This window comes from Pongo pygmaeus, chromosome 20 (assembly GCF_028885625.2).
Source record: "Pongo pygmaeus isolate AG05252 chromosome 20, NHGRI_mPonPyg2-v2.0_pri, whole genome shotgun sequence".
Lineage (NCBI taxonomy): Eukaryota > Metazoa > Chordata > Mammalia > Primates > Hominidae > Pongo > Pongo pygmaeus.
In genome coordinates this window covers 23,153,218-23,169,925 of record NC_072393.2, presented here as the reverse complement: position 1 = coordinate 23,169,925, position 16,708 = coordinate 23,153,218, and the positions used below count along the sequence as shown (strand labels likewise).

General features: G+C 40.8%; 1 protein-coding gene across 1 annotated transcript in view; it reads right to left on the bottom strand.

The window, feature by feature from the left end:
• LOC129020607 (zinc finger protein 729) overlaps window positions 1-13,654 on the bottom strand; it is a 36,528-nt gene extending 22,874 nt beyond the window's left edge. The window contains exon 1 of the mRNA XM_054465182.2: window positions 13,506-13,654. Coding sequence (XP_054321157.2) covers window positions 13,506-13,652 — 147 coding nt within the window. The 5' untranslated portion in view covers window positions 13,653-13,654. The remainder of the gene's footprint in view (window positions 1-13,505) is intronic.
• Between the last annotated feature and the right edge of the window lie 3,054 nt (window positions 13,655-16,708).

Below are 16,708 nucleotides of genomic sequence, written 5' to 3'. Positions count from 1 at the left end.
CTATTTACACTTTAAAGCAATGGCTCTCTACTCCCTGAGCACTTGGCTACATCTCTCCTGCTTGCCCTCTCCTGTTAGCTAGTGTCCTCTCTTGACCGCTACCACCTGCCATTGAGGCAGAGCCCACTGCACAGGGCTCACAGCTAAAAGCTCACATCTTACATAAACCACAACTGCCACAGCAGCACTCCAGTGTCACCCCAGAAAGGGAAGCCTGAGCTGCAGGAGGAGAGCCTGCAGGCCTCCTGGGGAGAACTGCACCTTCACATTAATGGAAATTGGAACAGTAATTCAGCCTCAGTTTTTATTTGCACTGTGACATGGAAAAACTACTGCTGGATTTCCAACATGAGTCCAAGTACAGATAGCTCCAAAAGTTCTCACTGTGACAGCCCACCTCATTCACAGACAACAGTGAATATTTAATAGTGCAGACACCCAAAGCATTGGACAGAAAAACAGCTCTCAGTCTGAGCAAGATTATGCTGAGAAAAAGAAAGTTAAATGCATTTTAAGTAAAAACTCAGTTTAGGCTGGGCGCAGTGGCTCATGCCTATAATCCCAGCACTTTAAGAGGCCAAGGCAGGTGGATCACGAGGTCAGGAGATCAAGACCATCCTGGCTAACATGGTGAAACCCCATCTCTATTAAAAATACAAAAAATTAGTCAGGCTTGGTGGCACAAGCCTGTAGTCCCAGCTACTTGGGAGGCTGAGGCAGGAGAATCGCTTGAACCTGGGAAGTGGAAGTTGTAGTGAGTCGAGATCATGCCACTGCACTCCAGCCTGGGTGACAGAGTGAGATTCTATCTCAAAAACAAACAAACAAACAAACAAACAAACAAAAACTCAATTTAGATATAAGATTGATCAAGTCAGCCAGAAAATATTCTCTTAAAAGGAATTTCTCTCTAAACAACCAAAGTGCACAGCTACTCTCCGCATGAGAAACATGAGCATTATGAAGAAAAGGGATATATTCTCAGCAGAATTTTATAAGATTTCTCTTCCATCTCTGCTGCTCTCTCATCTCCTAGCCATTGAATGGGGGTTATATATTGAAATACATCTCACAATTTCCACCAGCACTTTTCGATGAAGATTTATAATCTGACTTTGTTCATACAGTGGAATGTATTTAAGCTTGCCACATAGCTAACTAAAGAGCTATTATGGTTTTGGGGTGGCCACATCATCTGTGTTTATTTCTCCTGTAATAGCAGCATTCCAATTTAGTGAAATGAAAGATGCTATAAATAGGCCGGGCATGGTGGCTCATGCCTGTAATCCCAGCATTTTGGAAGGCCAAGGTGGGCGAATCTCCTGGGGTCAGGAGTTTGAGACCAGCCTGCCCAACATGGTGAAACCCCGTCTCTACTAAAAATAGAAAAATTAGTCAGGCATGGTGGTGGGTGCCTGTAATCCCAGCTACTAGGGAGGCTGAGGCAGGAGAATCACCTGAGCCCAGGAGGTGGAGGATGTAGTGAGCCGAGACCGCACCATTGCACTCCAGCTGGGGTGACAAGAGCGAAACTCTATCTCAAAAAAAAAGACACTATAATTATGCTTACCTATAGTTATCCCTATTAGATAAGTTAATACACATGTCAGACTAATATCTACTTTAACAATTTGGTAGTAAATTTTATTTGGATATTAGAAATAAATATCTAAGTATAAATAACTTTAACGCATTAGATATAAGACATGTAAGAATTTTTAAAGTTGTCTGTAGCCATAATTCAATTAAAACACTACATATATATATATATATACACACACACACTTTACATGTTTCAAAAGTATGAACAGCAATATTAAAATGACTACTTAATGAGTATTCAAAGTAAGTATTTTGGCCTTATATTCATACTACTGAAGAAAATGCTGTTTAATTTATATGAGTGCAGGTTGTCTACAAACACTACACATAACTATGCTATAATACCTTGTATAATCAGTGTTCTGTCAAAGAAACGTACTCAGTATCTTTTAGCTTTTATCATTTTGTATTGCTAAATTTCATCCTATCTTTGTGCTCAACGTTTTGTGTTTTATTTATTTTTTTTTTGAGATGGAGTTTCACTTTTGTTACCTAGGCCAGAGTGCAATGGGGTGATCTCGGCTCACTGCAACCTCCACCTCCTGGGTTCAAGCAATTTTCTGGCCTAGCCTCCCGAGTAGCTGAGATTACAGCCATGCACCACCACGCTGAGCTAATTTTTTGCATTTTTAGTAGAAACGGAGTTTCTCCATGTTGGTCAGGCTGGTCTCAAACTTCCGACCTCAGGTGATCCACCCGCCTCGGCCTCCCAAAGTGCTGGGATTATAGGTGTGAGCCACCGCACCCAGCCTTATGTGTTCTTAATATTAGCTTTAATCTAAACAAATCTTTGTCTCCTTTAAAGACTATATATATATATACATATATATAAAAACCTACACCAAAGCAGAAACAAAGCAATGAATCTAAATAAAAATAATCCTGAGTCACAAAGAATGATAAGAGGTTCATTTTGTTTTAATATGATTTATATATATTTCAAAAAAGTAGAGAAAAATATCTACATATAATCTAAATGCTTTAAAAAAGATAAGCAAAACATATTTTCTTATTTTCAGGTAGGAGAATAAATCCTCTTATTTCTAATTTGTATTTTCTCCTACGAAAGCCAGGTCTCTTGATATATTCTTAAATTCTTGGACATCTGAATTTCAGCAGACATTGAAAATCTAAGGAGTATCCTTGGGCACACTGTGTGCACTTGAAAAAATGCTTATGGGGAAAAAAAACAGAAGAGAAAAAGGTGTTGTAAAAAATGTATTGGTACACGTAAATAAAAAAAGTTCTTAGAGACCTACGAAGAGATGTAGATTCTGACACAATAGTAGGAGGCTAAAAGACCTCACAGACACCATTAGACAGATTATTGAGGCAGAAAATAAACAAAAATATTTAAACCTAAATTCAGCACTTGACCAAAGAGTCCTAGTAGACATCTACAGAACTCTCCACCTAAAAACATCATAACATACACTCTTCTCATCACCACATGGCATATACTCCCAAATGGACCATACAATCAGAAATAAAACAATCCTCAGCAAATTCAAAAATCCTCAAACCATATCACAAAGACCACAGATTGATAAAAATACAATTCAATAAATAGAAAACCACTTGAAACCATACAATCACATGGAAATTAAACAACCTGCACTTGAATGACTTTTGGGTAAATAATAAAATTATGGTGGAAATTTAAAAGTTTTTGAAACAAAGATACAACATACCAGAATCTCTGCAACACAGCTAAGGCAGTGTTAACAGGGAAATTAATAGCATTAAATGGTCACATCAAAAACATCTCAATTTACAACCTAACATCATAAATAAAAGAACGAGAGAAGCAAGAGCAAAGCAACTCCTAAGCTATCAGCAGACAAAAAAAATAAATAAATAAGATCAGAACTGAAGATTTAGATATGAAAAACTATACAAAAGAACAAGAAATCCAAGAGATAAATCTTTGAAATAAATAAATAAGGTAAATAACTAGCTAGATTAATGAAGAATAAAGAGAAGATTCAAATAAACAGTTAATGACAAAAGAGAAATTATCACTGACCCCACAAAAATACAAATAACTATTGAAGTCTACTATGAACACCTGTCTGCACACAAGCTAAAAAACCTAATAGAAATACATAAATTTCTCGACAAATACATTCTCCAAAGACTGAACAAAATAGAAACTAAATTCCTGAATAGACCAATAACAAATTCCAAAATTGAATTAGTAATAAATAGCCTATCAACCAAAATAAAGCCCAGGATTAGACAAATTCACAGCTGAATTCTACCAAATGTAAAATGAAGAGCCTGAACCATTCCTACTAAAACTATTCCAAAATTGAGAAGAAGGGACTCCTCCTCAGCTCGTTATATAGAAACAGCAACATTCCGATGCCAAAACCTGGAAGAGATAAAACAAAAAATAGAAAACTTCAGGCCAATATTCCTGATAAACACTGATGAAAAAATCCTCAACAAAATGCTGGCAAACCAAATCCAGCAGCACATCAAGAAGTTACTCCACTATGATCAAGTAGGCTTTATCCCTGAGTTGCAAGGTTGGTTCAACATGCAACAATTAATAAATGTTATTCATCACATAAAGAGAATTAAAGATAAAAACCAAAAAAATTATCTCAATAGATGAAGAAAAAGATTTCAATAAAATGTATCACCCTTCATGTTTAAAATCCTCAACAAACTAGGCATTCAAAGTACATACTTCAAAATAAGGAGTTATCTATGATAAACCCAAAGCAAACATACTGAATGGATACAAGCTGAAAGCATTTCTCTTTGAAAACTGGCATATTGGCTGGGTGCGGTGGCTCACGCCTGTAATCCCAGCACTTTGGGAGGCCGAGACGGGCGGATCACGAGGTCAGGAGATCGAGACCATCCTGGCTAACACGGTGAAACCCCGTCTCTACTAAAAATACAAAAAATTAGCCGGGCGTAGTGGCAGGCACCTGTAGTCACCTGTAGTCCCAGCTACTCGGGAGGCTGAGGCAGGAGAATGGCGTGAACCCGGAAGGTGGAGCTTGCAGTGAGCCGAGAAGATTGCGCCACTGCACTCCAGCCTGGGTGACAGAATGACTCCCTCTCAAAAAAAAAAAAAAAAAAAAAAGAAAAGAAAACTGGCATACCTTCTCTCACACTCCTATTTAAGAGAATTGGAAGTCCTGGCCAGAGCAATCAGACAAGAGATAAAAATAAAAGGCATTCAAACAGGAAGACAAGAAGTCAAACTATCCCTGTTTGCAGATGACATAATTCTGTATCTAGAAAACCCTACAGTCTCTGCAGAAAAGCTCTTTAAACTGACAAATCACTTCAGCAAAATTTCAGAATACAAAATAAATGCATAAAAATTTGCAGAATCTCTGTATATTAACAACATTGAAGCCAAAAAGCCAAATCAAAAACACAATCCCCTTCACAATTGACACACACAAATATCTAGGAGTACACCTAACCAGAGAAGTGAAAGATCTCTATGTCAAGAATCACAAACACTGCTTAAAGAGTCAGAGATGGCCAGGCATGGTAGCTCATGCCTGTAATCTCAGCACTGTGGGAAGCTGAGCCGGGGGTGGATCATTTGAGGTCAGGAGATCGAGACCAGCCTGGCCAACATGGTAAAACTCCATCTCTACTAAAAATACAAAAATTACCTGGGCATGGTGGTGGGCACCTGTAATCCCAGCTATTCAGGAGGCTGAAGCAGAATAGCTTGAACCCAGGAGGCAGAGGTTGTGGTGAGCTTAAGATTGTGCCATTGCACTCCAGCCTGGGTGACAGAGACTCGGACTCAAAAAAAGAAAATGAAAAAAAAAGTCCGAGATAACACAAAAAAATGGAAAACCATTCTATGCTCATAGGTAAAAAAGATCAAAATGATTAAAATGGCCATACTGCCCAAAAAAGATGAGATTTAATGCTATTCTTAACTAACTACCAAAAACATTCTTAACAGAACTATAAAAAACTATGTTAAAATTCATATGGAAGGAAAAAAGAGCCCGAGTAGCCAAGGCAATCCTAAGCAAAAAGAACAAAGCTGGAGGCATTACATTACCTGACTTCAAACTATACAACAGGGCTACAGTAAACAAAGACACATAATACTGATACAAGAAACAGACTCACAGACCAATGCAACAGGATAGAGAGCCCAGAAATAATGCCACACGCCTATAACCATCTGATCTTTGACAAAACTGACAAGAGGAATGTGGGAAGAATTCCCTATTTAATAAATGGTGCTGGGATAACCACCTAGCACTGTGTAGAAAATTGAAACTGGACTCCTTCCTTACATCATATACAAAAATCAACTCAAGATGAATTAAAGCCTTAAATGTAAAACTTAAAATTATAAAAAAAAAAACCCTTAAAGACAACCTAGAACATACCATTCTAGACATGGGAACTAACAAAGATTTTATGATGAAAATACCAAAAGTAATTACAACAGAAACAACTGACAAATGGGACCTAATTAAACTAAATATCTTCTTCACAGCAATGGAAACCATCAACAGAGTAAACACAAAACCTATAGAATAAAATAAAATATTTCCAAACTATGCTTTTGACAAAAAGCATATCTAATATCCAGAATCCATAAAAAACTTAAGTTTACAAGAAACAAACAAATGACCTCCTTAAAAAGTAGACAAAAGGTGGCCAGGCTCGGTGGCTTATGCCTGCAATCCCAGCACTCTCAGAGACCGAGGCAGGTGGATGCCTGAGGTCAGGAGTTTGAGATCAGCCTGGCCAACATGATGAAACCCTGTCTTTACTAAAAATACAAAAAATTAGCCAGGTGTGGTGGTGGACACCTGTAATTCCAGCTACTCGGGAGGCTGAGGCAGGAGAATCTCTTGAACCCAGGAGGCGGAGGTTGCAGTGAGCCGAGATCACACCATTGCACTCCAGCCTGGGAAACAAGAGCAAAACTCCGTCTCAAAAAAAAAAAAAAAAGTAGACAAAAGGCTAGGAGTGGTGGCTCATGCCTGTAATCCCAGCACCTTGGGAGGCCAAGGAGGAAAGAGCACTTGAGGTCAGGAGTTTGAGACCAGCTTGGCCAACAAGGTTAAACCTCGTCTCTATTAAAAATACAAAAATTAGCAGGGCATGGTGGCGAGTGCCTGTAATTCCATCCACTCAGGAGGCTGAGGCAGAAGAATCGCTTGGACCCAGGAGTGAAGGTCACTGTTTGCTGAGATTATGCCACTGCACTTTAGCCTGGGTGACAGAGTGAGACTTCATCTCAATTATAAAAAAAAAAAAAGGTAGACGAAAAACACGAACAAATGTTTTTCAAAATAAGATATATATGTGGCTAACAAGCATATGAAAAAAATACTCATCACTAGAGAAATGCAAAGAAAAAACCACAACGAGATTCGATCTCACACCAGTCAAAATGGCTATTATTACAAAGTCAAAAAATAACATGCAGGCAAGGTTTCAGAGAAAAGGCTATGTGCTGCTGGCAGGAGTGTAAATTAGTTCAACCATTGTGAAAAGCAGTGTGGTGATTCCTCACAGAACTAAAAGCAAACTACCATTTGACCCAACAACCTCATAATTCGGTATACACCCAATAAAATACAAATTATTCTGTCATAAAAACACATGCACATACACGTTCATTGCGGCACTATTCACAATAGCAAAGACATGGAATCAACCTAAATGCCTATCAATGGTATAGTAAATAAAGAAAATATGGTACAGTAAGGTGTGGTGGCTCATGCCTGTAGTTCCAGCACTCTGGGAGGCCGAGGCAGGTGAATTGCCTGAGCTCGGGAGTTCAAGACAGGCCTAAACAACATGGAAAAACCCCATCTCAAAAAATGCAAGAAGAAAAATTAGCTGGGCTTGGTGGCACACACCTGTAGTCCCAGCTACTTGGGAGCTGAGGTAAAAGAATTGCTTGAGCCCAGGAGGTTGAGGCTGCAGTAAGCCGAGATCATGCCACTATACTCCAGCCTGGGTGACAGAGTGAGACCCAGTCTCCAAAAATAAATAAAATAAAATAAAAGATTTAATGAAAATAAAATATGGTACATAAACATGATGGAATACTGTGTTGCCATAAAAAGCGAACAAGATTATGTCATTTGCAGCAACATGGATGGAGCTGGAGACCATTATCCTTAGAAAACTAATGCAGAAAGAAAAAACCAAATGTATGTTCTCATTTATTAGTAAGAGCTAAATAATAACACATGGACATAAAGAGGGGAACAACAGACACTGAGTTCTAGTTAAGGGTGGAGGATGGAGGACAAAGAGGATCAGAAAAATACCTGTGTAGTGCTGTGCTTAACACCTCAATGACAAAATAATCTGCACACCAACCCTTGACACAATTTCACCTATGTAACAAACCTGCACATGTACTCCTGAATCAAAAATAAAAGTTAAAACAAAAGAAGTCCCTGGCCAGGCACAGTGGCTCACACCTGTAATCCCAGCACTTTGAGAGGCCAAGATGGGCAGATCATGAGATCAGGAGTTTGAGACCATCCTGGCCAACACGGTGAAACTCCGTCTCTACTAAAAATACAAAAATTAGCAGGGCATGGTGGCAGCCACCTGTAGTCCCAGCTTCTCAGGAGGCTGAGGCAGGAGAATCTCTTGAAACCAGAAGGCTGAGGTTGCAGTGAGCCAAGATCGTGCCACTGCACTCTAGCCTGGACAACAAGAGTGAAACTCTGTCTCAAAAACAAACAAACAAACAAAAACAAACAAACAAACAAAAAAAAACTGAAAAGAACTTTATGGGTTGGCGAGAGGGCTATGCATGTGGAAGGACTGGTTTGTGCTACAGATAGTGGCCCAGGTGTGACTCTACTCTGATTAATTTCTGGTCCATGCAGGCAGATGAGATTATGAACAGGTTGTCCAAAACCCCAAGTTGGTGGAGAAAACAGGTTGCTGCTGCAGATTCAGTGTCTGGGGGTTGGGATATGCCACGAGGCTTGTAGATACTTTTGTGAGTTTTTGGCAAGAAACACTAGGATCAAAAATGCCGTGGTGAAATTCCTGAGGGAATTCCTAGTCCTAAGAGGGGTGTGGACAAGTCAATGTCCAGTGGATATGTTTGTAAGAAGGTGGGAATCCTGTGGTGGCAGCAGTGGAAAAAGGGGGTCTGTTATCAGAACTTTTTTCCTCTTAAGTTTTTATCCTCTCTCACCCTGGGAGGAGACCTGAAATCACAGGATAATGGGCAGTGTGACAGCCTGTGTAGAGAAAAGCAGAGCCTCCCATTCCCAGACACCCAGAGATCCATTCCAGACCAGGCCTCTGTGATATCTTTTATCTGGAACCAAATTTGTAGAGCTTGGTAAACACCAAGCAATTCTCCAACACCAACTCATTGCCTAACATTTGAATTCTGACACCACCCAGAGTCAGCACAGACCCTGATTCAGGGCTCAGTCTCACAACATTGTTCTTACTGCAGATGCCAGTCACAAACCCCATAGACCCATCTGTTTCTGAGCTACTGTTTAAAAACTGGGGACTCTCATAACCTTCCTCAAGTTCAATAATATTATACAGCTACTCACAGAACTCAGGAAAACATCACAGTTACATTTATCAGTTTATTAGAAAAGATACAATCCAGGAAAAGTCAGAAAGAAATACCCTTCCCATTATGACTTAGATGGTGCTCTTTTCTTACCTGTCACATAGCCAGACACAGACTCTGCACACTGTCTCCTTTTGCTCATTAAAACAAAATAAATAAATCAGCTGAATTTGTTTTCAGTGGTCAACCTAAAATATTTCTTAATCAAACATTACTTAAGTTTATTTCCTTTCGACAGGCTTCTGAACTTTGAGCTACCCTCAGTCTGAGTCAACATACAACCCCATTTTATGTAGTTCCTAAGAACATGCTGACTTCAGGGTAAAACATTCTCTGACCTAAAATCTCCTTCTTTCACCCTCCATTCACCATCCCCTCCCACCTCCTAATACTGTTTGCTCTTCCATATGAAACAAGGCCCTTGTCTGCCTAAACTTAGCAATCCTTGAAGATCTTAGAGTTGGTACTTCCTCTTCTTGCAATACTCTTTTGGAATTCAATTCTTTTTCCAACATAAATCTAACTTTGTTTTACTTTACAAAGTCTAGAAACTACCACAAAACAATAACAGTTTCATCTTCAGTAAGACCCTCCCAATCCCCTTTCGTCTTAATCTTAACTGCATCTGCTGTGGGTCCCCAACTTTCCAGGGCTATGTAGTTTCTCTCAGGATAAAGCCGTCTTCCATGGCTGGGGTGAGCAGGCTGGAATATCTGCAGAGAAGACTCCCCAGAAAAAACTAAGTGGTCTTTTAATAACTTCCTTTTGCAGGCTCAGTATTAGCCTTAGCTTAGAGTCACTGGGCTCAGGCTTTAATTTTCATGTCAGAGTTATTCATGTGGTTTTTGAAAGTAAGTGTTTGAAAAATTCAGCAGAATTACTCTAACACAGTGTACATATAAGGGAAGGAAATTTTAAGGTGCTTACATTTTATATCTCAATAAGATAAGCAAAAGTATCTATTCCTTTCAGACAATAAATGTATTATTTTACTATTTCCATTAAAAATCATATAGTAAACAATTAGTCATATGGGAACATTTCTAGAGGGTACAAAGTTTCAGCTCATAAAATTTAGCATGAAACTCAGACAGCAATATAACAGGATATAGAATAGAGATATTCACGGTTACAAATTTACCCTGCAAAAAGAGGAACTGATGTTTTCATGAATCTACATAACTCACCAATTACCTACCATATTTTATTGTGGAAATGTGTGCACTTTCTGAAGCCAAAATGGAAGAGAGATTTTTCCTATTTTTTTCCTTGGTAGCATTCTAAAAGTTAAGCCTTGAAATTGTTTAAAATCACCCAGCCATAAAAAACAAACCAGAGAAAATTCCTAAACTCATTCTGAGAAAAGGGTAAATAAAAATTTTTGCCAGGTGCAGTGGCTCACACCTGTAATCCCAGCACTTTGGGAGGCTGAGGCGGGTGGATCACGAGGTGAGGAGATCGAGACCATCTTGGCTAACACGGTGAAACCCCATCTCTACTAAAAATACAAAAAATTAGCCGGGTGTGGTGGCGGGCGCCTTGTAGTCCCAGCTAGTCAGGAGGCTGAGGCAGAAGAATCACTTGAACCTGGGAGATGGAGGTTGCAGTGAGCAGAGATTGCACCACTGCACTCCAGTCTGGGCGACAGAGCGAGACTTGGTCTCAAAAAAAAAAAAAAAAAAAAATTAACAAATGGAATATATAATTAAATATTAATTTCATTCCGAAATTCATCTCTTTTTTGCCCTTGGTAAATATTTTCTTATCTTTCTTTCAATCCCTACTAACAAAATGCAATTCAGTTAAAAAACTGAGGTCAAAATAAGCGACCAAATCTTTTCAAGGTACAGATGTGTCTGACTCATGTTTCAATCAGGCCATCCAATCACTTGAGAGATTCTCCTACTCCATTCTGCTCACTTAAGTGCCCAATAACCCCTTCTCAGGAGACTCTGAATTAAGCCCCAGTGAGTGCCCTAGGTGTATTTTACTTTGCAAGTTCTTACACCATCTCACTGGATCACTGTTTTTTTTTTTTTCTTTTGGGATATTATTTTTGATTTCACGGATTCTCACTATTTTTCTTTCACTATTTTTTCATTATATTTCTTTCCCTATTGTTTCGCCCCCTTAGAGAATGCAGGGGGCAGAAATTATTTCAACGTTTTTCCCGCAATACCAGCAACTGATTGGCTGACCAGCAAGAAATGGAAGCTGGGTTGGATCTTCAAGAAATGGAAGCTGGGTTGGGTGAAGACAATCTTAATGTCTCAAGGGTTAGCTTTTCAAAGGAAGAGTATACCAGGAGATTCCTCTCAATCCCAGGGCATCCGCCTGCTTCCCTGAAAGGCTACACTCCATACCTCAGATTGTCCCATGGGAGAAAATGACCAGGAGCTGATATTCACTAGACACTCTAGCAGACATAGCCATGGGGGGTATTTTAGCTAATTCCCAGACAGTACTGAAACCCAGGACCAGGAAAAAAAACTGAAGAATGGCTGAAAACACATCACTCCATAAAGTTTCCAAAGGAAAACATTCACCCCAAAACATTCTGATAAAATCTGTGGGCCTAGGAGGAAAAAAAAAACAGTACAAAGATTTTTTACAACGCAGTGTCAGGGGATAATTTTTTGCTTTCTTCTCATGGAAAATATTTACAAACAGAAAACAAATATTAGGAAAAGTGCCATCCAATGCTTTGTTAAAAAATAATTAAAATATGGTATCAAAAATTTACACTAAAGGACAAATAGTAGGCCGGGCACGGTGACTCACGCCTGTAATCCCAGCATTTTGGGAGGCTGAGGTGGGCAGATCACAAGGTCAGGAGTTCGAGACCAGCCTGGCCAACATAGAGAAACTCTGTCTCTACTAAAAATACAAAAATTAGCCAGGCATGGTGGTGTACACCTGTAGTCCCAGCTACTCAGGAGGCTGAGGCAGGAGAATTGCTTGAACCTGGGAGGCGGGTTGGAGTGAGCCAAGATCAGGACACTGCACTCCAGGCTCAAAAAAAAAAAAAAGGACAAATAGTAATGTGAATCAGAGAGGAAAAATTGACATTTGGGAAGGTAACAATGAACTGGAAATTTTATATTTTACTGCAAGCCAGAGATAGGCTGCAGGAATGGGGGTTTGGGAGTACACATAATACTCTCCTTGGGATACCTGTAAAAAATGCAAGGGAAAATCAGTCCTCTGAGGAGTGTGAAAATAATTAATAATAATTAAGTGGCAGGCAATTAGACTGAGGTGGCTCTAGTCCCTGATATCTACTTTTTTAAAAATCTAATTCGGCCGAGCGCACCGGCTCACACCTGTAAACCCAGCACTTTAGGAGGCTTAGGAGGACAGCTCACCTGAGGTCGGGAGTTCGAGACCAGCCTGACCAAAATGGAGAAACCCCCGTCTCTACTAAAAATACAAAATTAGCCCGGCGTGGTGCCACATGCCTGTAATCCCAGCTACTCAGAAAGCTGAGGTAGGAGAATCGCTTGAACCCGGGAAGCAGAGGTTGCACTGAGAGGAGATCGCGCTGTTGCACTCCAGCCTGGGCAACAAGAGCAAAACTCCGTCTCAATAAAAGAAAGAAAAAAAAATCTAATTCAAGTGCATTTTTTTTTTTTTTTGTAAATTATACATTGGGGGAAACAAAACTCAGGCTTAAGCAACTATAAACTACAATTAACCTCTGATTATATAAATGGGAAATTCCCATCTTGATTGTACAAACTGAGAAACTACGTAACTGTACATAACCAATTACTGAATTTGGTTTTCTTCATTGTGCACCTTAAAAAAATCTTTCCGTCAAATCCCTTCCATAGACCATAAACTACAAACCATAGCTGGGTGCTCTACAATCTTTGAATCACTTTTTGATTAAATTATTTATTACTTTAGTGGTGACTGCCATAAATTTTTAATAGAAGAGAAGAGGGACTGGAAACCTCACAGGACCAAAGCTCTTCCCGTTCATGAACCCGCACCTGGAGTCAGGATTCTCCCCTGACGCCCCTCCCGTGGTCCCTGCACAATTTGGGAGAGACGCGGCCATGCGGGTGCAGAGCGACCCAGAGAGGGCTCCAGGCCAGGGCACAGTCACAGCGCATGGAGGAGACAGGTCGCCCGGGGTCCCGCAATCAGCGCAGCCGCCATCTTATGGCTGAAGGAGACCGAGGTCGAGATGGGCAAGAGGAACTCCAGGAGCAGATTGTGGAGCTGACTGCGGAGGCCTGAGTCCCGCCACACCACTTTCCCACAGGTTCCAATCAGCCCCTTCCCTTTCTCGGAATGTCCGACCCGGCACTCTCACCATTTCTAGGCTGCCAGGCGCACCTGGCATGTTAGCTGTGGATCTTCCAATACCGCAGGCTACAGGGCCACAGAAGCTGAAGACACAGAGCAGTGAAGACGAGATCGGGAACTGCAGCTGCAAGAAGAAACAACGGCCCCGCCACATCTCGGATGCCGCCTTTTCCGCTCCAGCTGCATGCCTGATTGGACGGTTCCCAGCCCGGAGTCCCTGATTGGATAATTCTTAAATCCCCGCCTCCTCAGATCCTGAGTGACAGAAGATGTGATCAGATGCTGGACTGAAGGAAGAGTGATGGGCCGCGCGGTGGCTCACGCCTGCAATTCCAGCACTTTGGGAGGGAAGCCCAAGCGAGTGGATCACCAGAGGTCAGGAGTTGGAGACCAGCCTGGACAACATGGCAAAACCCCGTCTCTACTAAAAATAAAAATTAGCCAGGCGTGGTGGCGGGCGCCTGTAATCCCAGCTACTCCGGAAGCTGAGGCCCGAGAATCGCTTGAACTCGGAGGCGGAGGTGGCAGTGAGCCGAGATCGCACCACTGCACTCCAGCCTGGGTGACAGAGTGAGAGTCTGTTCCCCCGCTCCCCCCCAAAAAAGAAAAGAGTGACAGTCTAGGCTGCAGCCTTTTCAGGCGGGGCTTCTTCCCTGAGCTAAGTAAGCCGGGCCAACCCCAGAGAGTATTTGCATTTAACCTTTTGTATAAGGTCATATTCTTTCATAAATAATGTATTATATGGTTATTCACAAATGAAAAGAATATAATAAAAATTGTCTAAAAATTTCTGATTTTATGACCTTCCTGACTTCTGTTTTTTTCATCAGATTGCCTGAGATTTTAAAAAGAAGGCAATCCTCTGAAATAAAATGTGAGCTACATGTGAATTTTAAATTTTCTAGTAGCCAAACTTTAAAAAGAAAAACAAACAAAAAATGTGGTATTTATTGTAGCAATTTAATTAACCCAGTATATCCAAAATATTATCATTTTAATATGTAAGCAAAATGTACGTTATTAATGAAGTGTAAATATTTTTTGGAACTTCATCTTTGAAACTAACTCTGTATTTTACATTTCTAGCACATCACCGTTCAGACCAACCACATTCCAGTCACTCAGTCTCCACACATGGCCAGTAGCTGCCACATTGAAGTGCAGTTCTGACCTTGGGAGCGAAGGGCCAGAAAAAGCTTTTCTGCCAAAGCTGAAAAAAGAGCCTTTCCCTACCAACATCTCTCTTCAGCTCTGAGGGAGGAACAGATAGTAGCCATAGAAAAAGTAGAGGACAGCAAGAAAAAAACAACCACAGGTAGACCACTGCTGGCCACCTGTTGTCCACCTTTCTTCCAGAGCTCAGAAGGTGAACTAAGGATGGTAAGGCCACAGGAGAAGAAATCTCTATGTCTTCAAACCTGTGCACAGTCTTGACCTCCAATGTTTAGATATGAAAAAAACAGATTACAGGCAAACTTACTTTTCTATTTGTCCTTGGCCTTAATGGTCAGGCCGTGGTTATCTGTTTTCTCCTGTGGTATGGGAGACGGTGTGAGTATAGGCACCAATTACATGCATACATGTCCATATATATTTCTGCATTACTCAGCATTCTCTTACGAGGCATCCAACTTCAAATCGGGGAAAAATCAGTACCTATAGGGTGCCCACTGTTAGAAGAGAACTACTAATCAACTTGTCAATGAATCATGACATCCTATCTGCACTGGGTGCATGTATTAATTAGCTATTGCAGCATAACAAATCATTCAAAACTTATTTGCTCATAATTGAGATGGTCAGCTATTTGGGCTGGGCTCAGTGAGGACTTTCTTTTTGTGTCAGCTGAGCTCCTCCAGACATGTATCTTCAGCTGTTTGTTGAATAGGCAGCTGTGCTTCTGGGGATGAGCTTCTGCTTCTGGGGCTGTCAACAGGGGCACCTTGCTTCTCCTCCCCATGGTATCTTATCCTCCAGCTGGCTAACATCAGCCATTTTTCATGGAGATGGTAGCATTCTGAAAGAAAAATAGAAGCAATCAAGACCTTTTGAGCCTAGGCCTCAAACTAGTACATTGTCATGTTCACAGGTTTCTACTGCCCTGAGTGATAAGGCCAGCACTAGGGTTTGGAAAACATCCTGGATCTTGATGGGAACAGCTTTAAAAGCACCTGGCAATGGGCATGGATACAGGAAAAACTAGAAATTGCTACCATTTTTGAAATCAGTGTCATTCTGCCTTTTTTTTTTTTTTTTTTTTTTTGCATATGTGGTTTATAGAACTCTTTCACATCAAGAATCTTGTCCAAAGACACACAGCTACTAAGTGGCTGGGCTGAGACTCAGGATCAACTCTGTCAGACTCCAAAGCCCATCCACCTCCATAGATGACACTACTAAAGTAGCTGCCCTAGACCCTTGAAATCCTGGAGAGTGACACTTCTACAATAGGGGCCAGATTCCTTTTATTTTAATTTTACTAATCTATTTAACTTCTTTTGAGACGGGGGTCTCACTCTGTCACCCAGGCCAGAGTAGAGTAGTGTAATTTTGGCTCAGTGTAACATCCTCCTCCCATGTTCAATTAATTCTCCTGCCACAGCCTTTCAAGTAGCTGGGATTTCAGGTGCTTGCCACCGTACCTGACTAATTTTTATATTTTTAGTAAAGACGGGGTTTCACCATGTTGGCCAGGCTGATCTCAAACTCCTGACCTCAAGTAATCTGCCTGCCTCAGCCTCCCAGGGTTCTGGGATTACTAGCGTGAGCCACTGCAGCCAGCCCACATTCCTTTTACGTTTGTGCCAATATAGTATTGTTTATCATTGGGAATAATCCTCTCAAGAATTTGCAGAAGTGCACAGTGGCTCACACCTGTAATCCTAGCATTTTGGGAGGCTGACGTGGGAGAATAATGTGAGCTCGAGTTCAAGTTCAGCCAACATAGTAAGAATCTGTCTTCATGAATAAAAATTTAAAAATTAGCCAAACGTGGTGCATGCCCGTAACCCCAGCTACTCGGGTGGCAGATGCAGAAGCAGAAGGATCACTTCAGCCTGGAAGGTCAAGCTGCAGTGAGCTATGTCTGGATACACCACTGCACTCCAGCCTGGGTGATAGAGTAAGACCTTGTCTCAGAAAAAAAAAAAAAAAAAAAAAAGAAAGAAAAAGAAAGAAAGAAATTGCAGAAGCATTTGAAAAAGACATAGA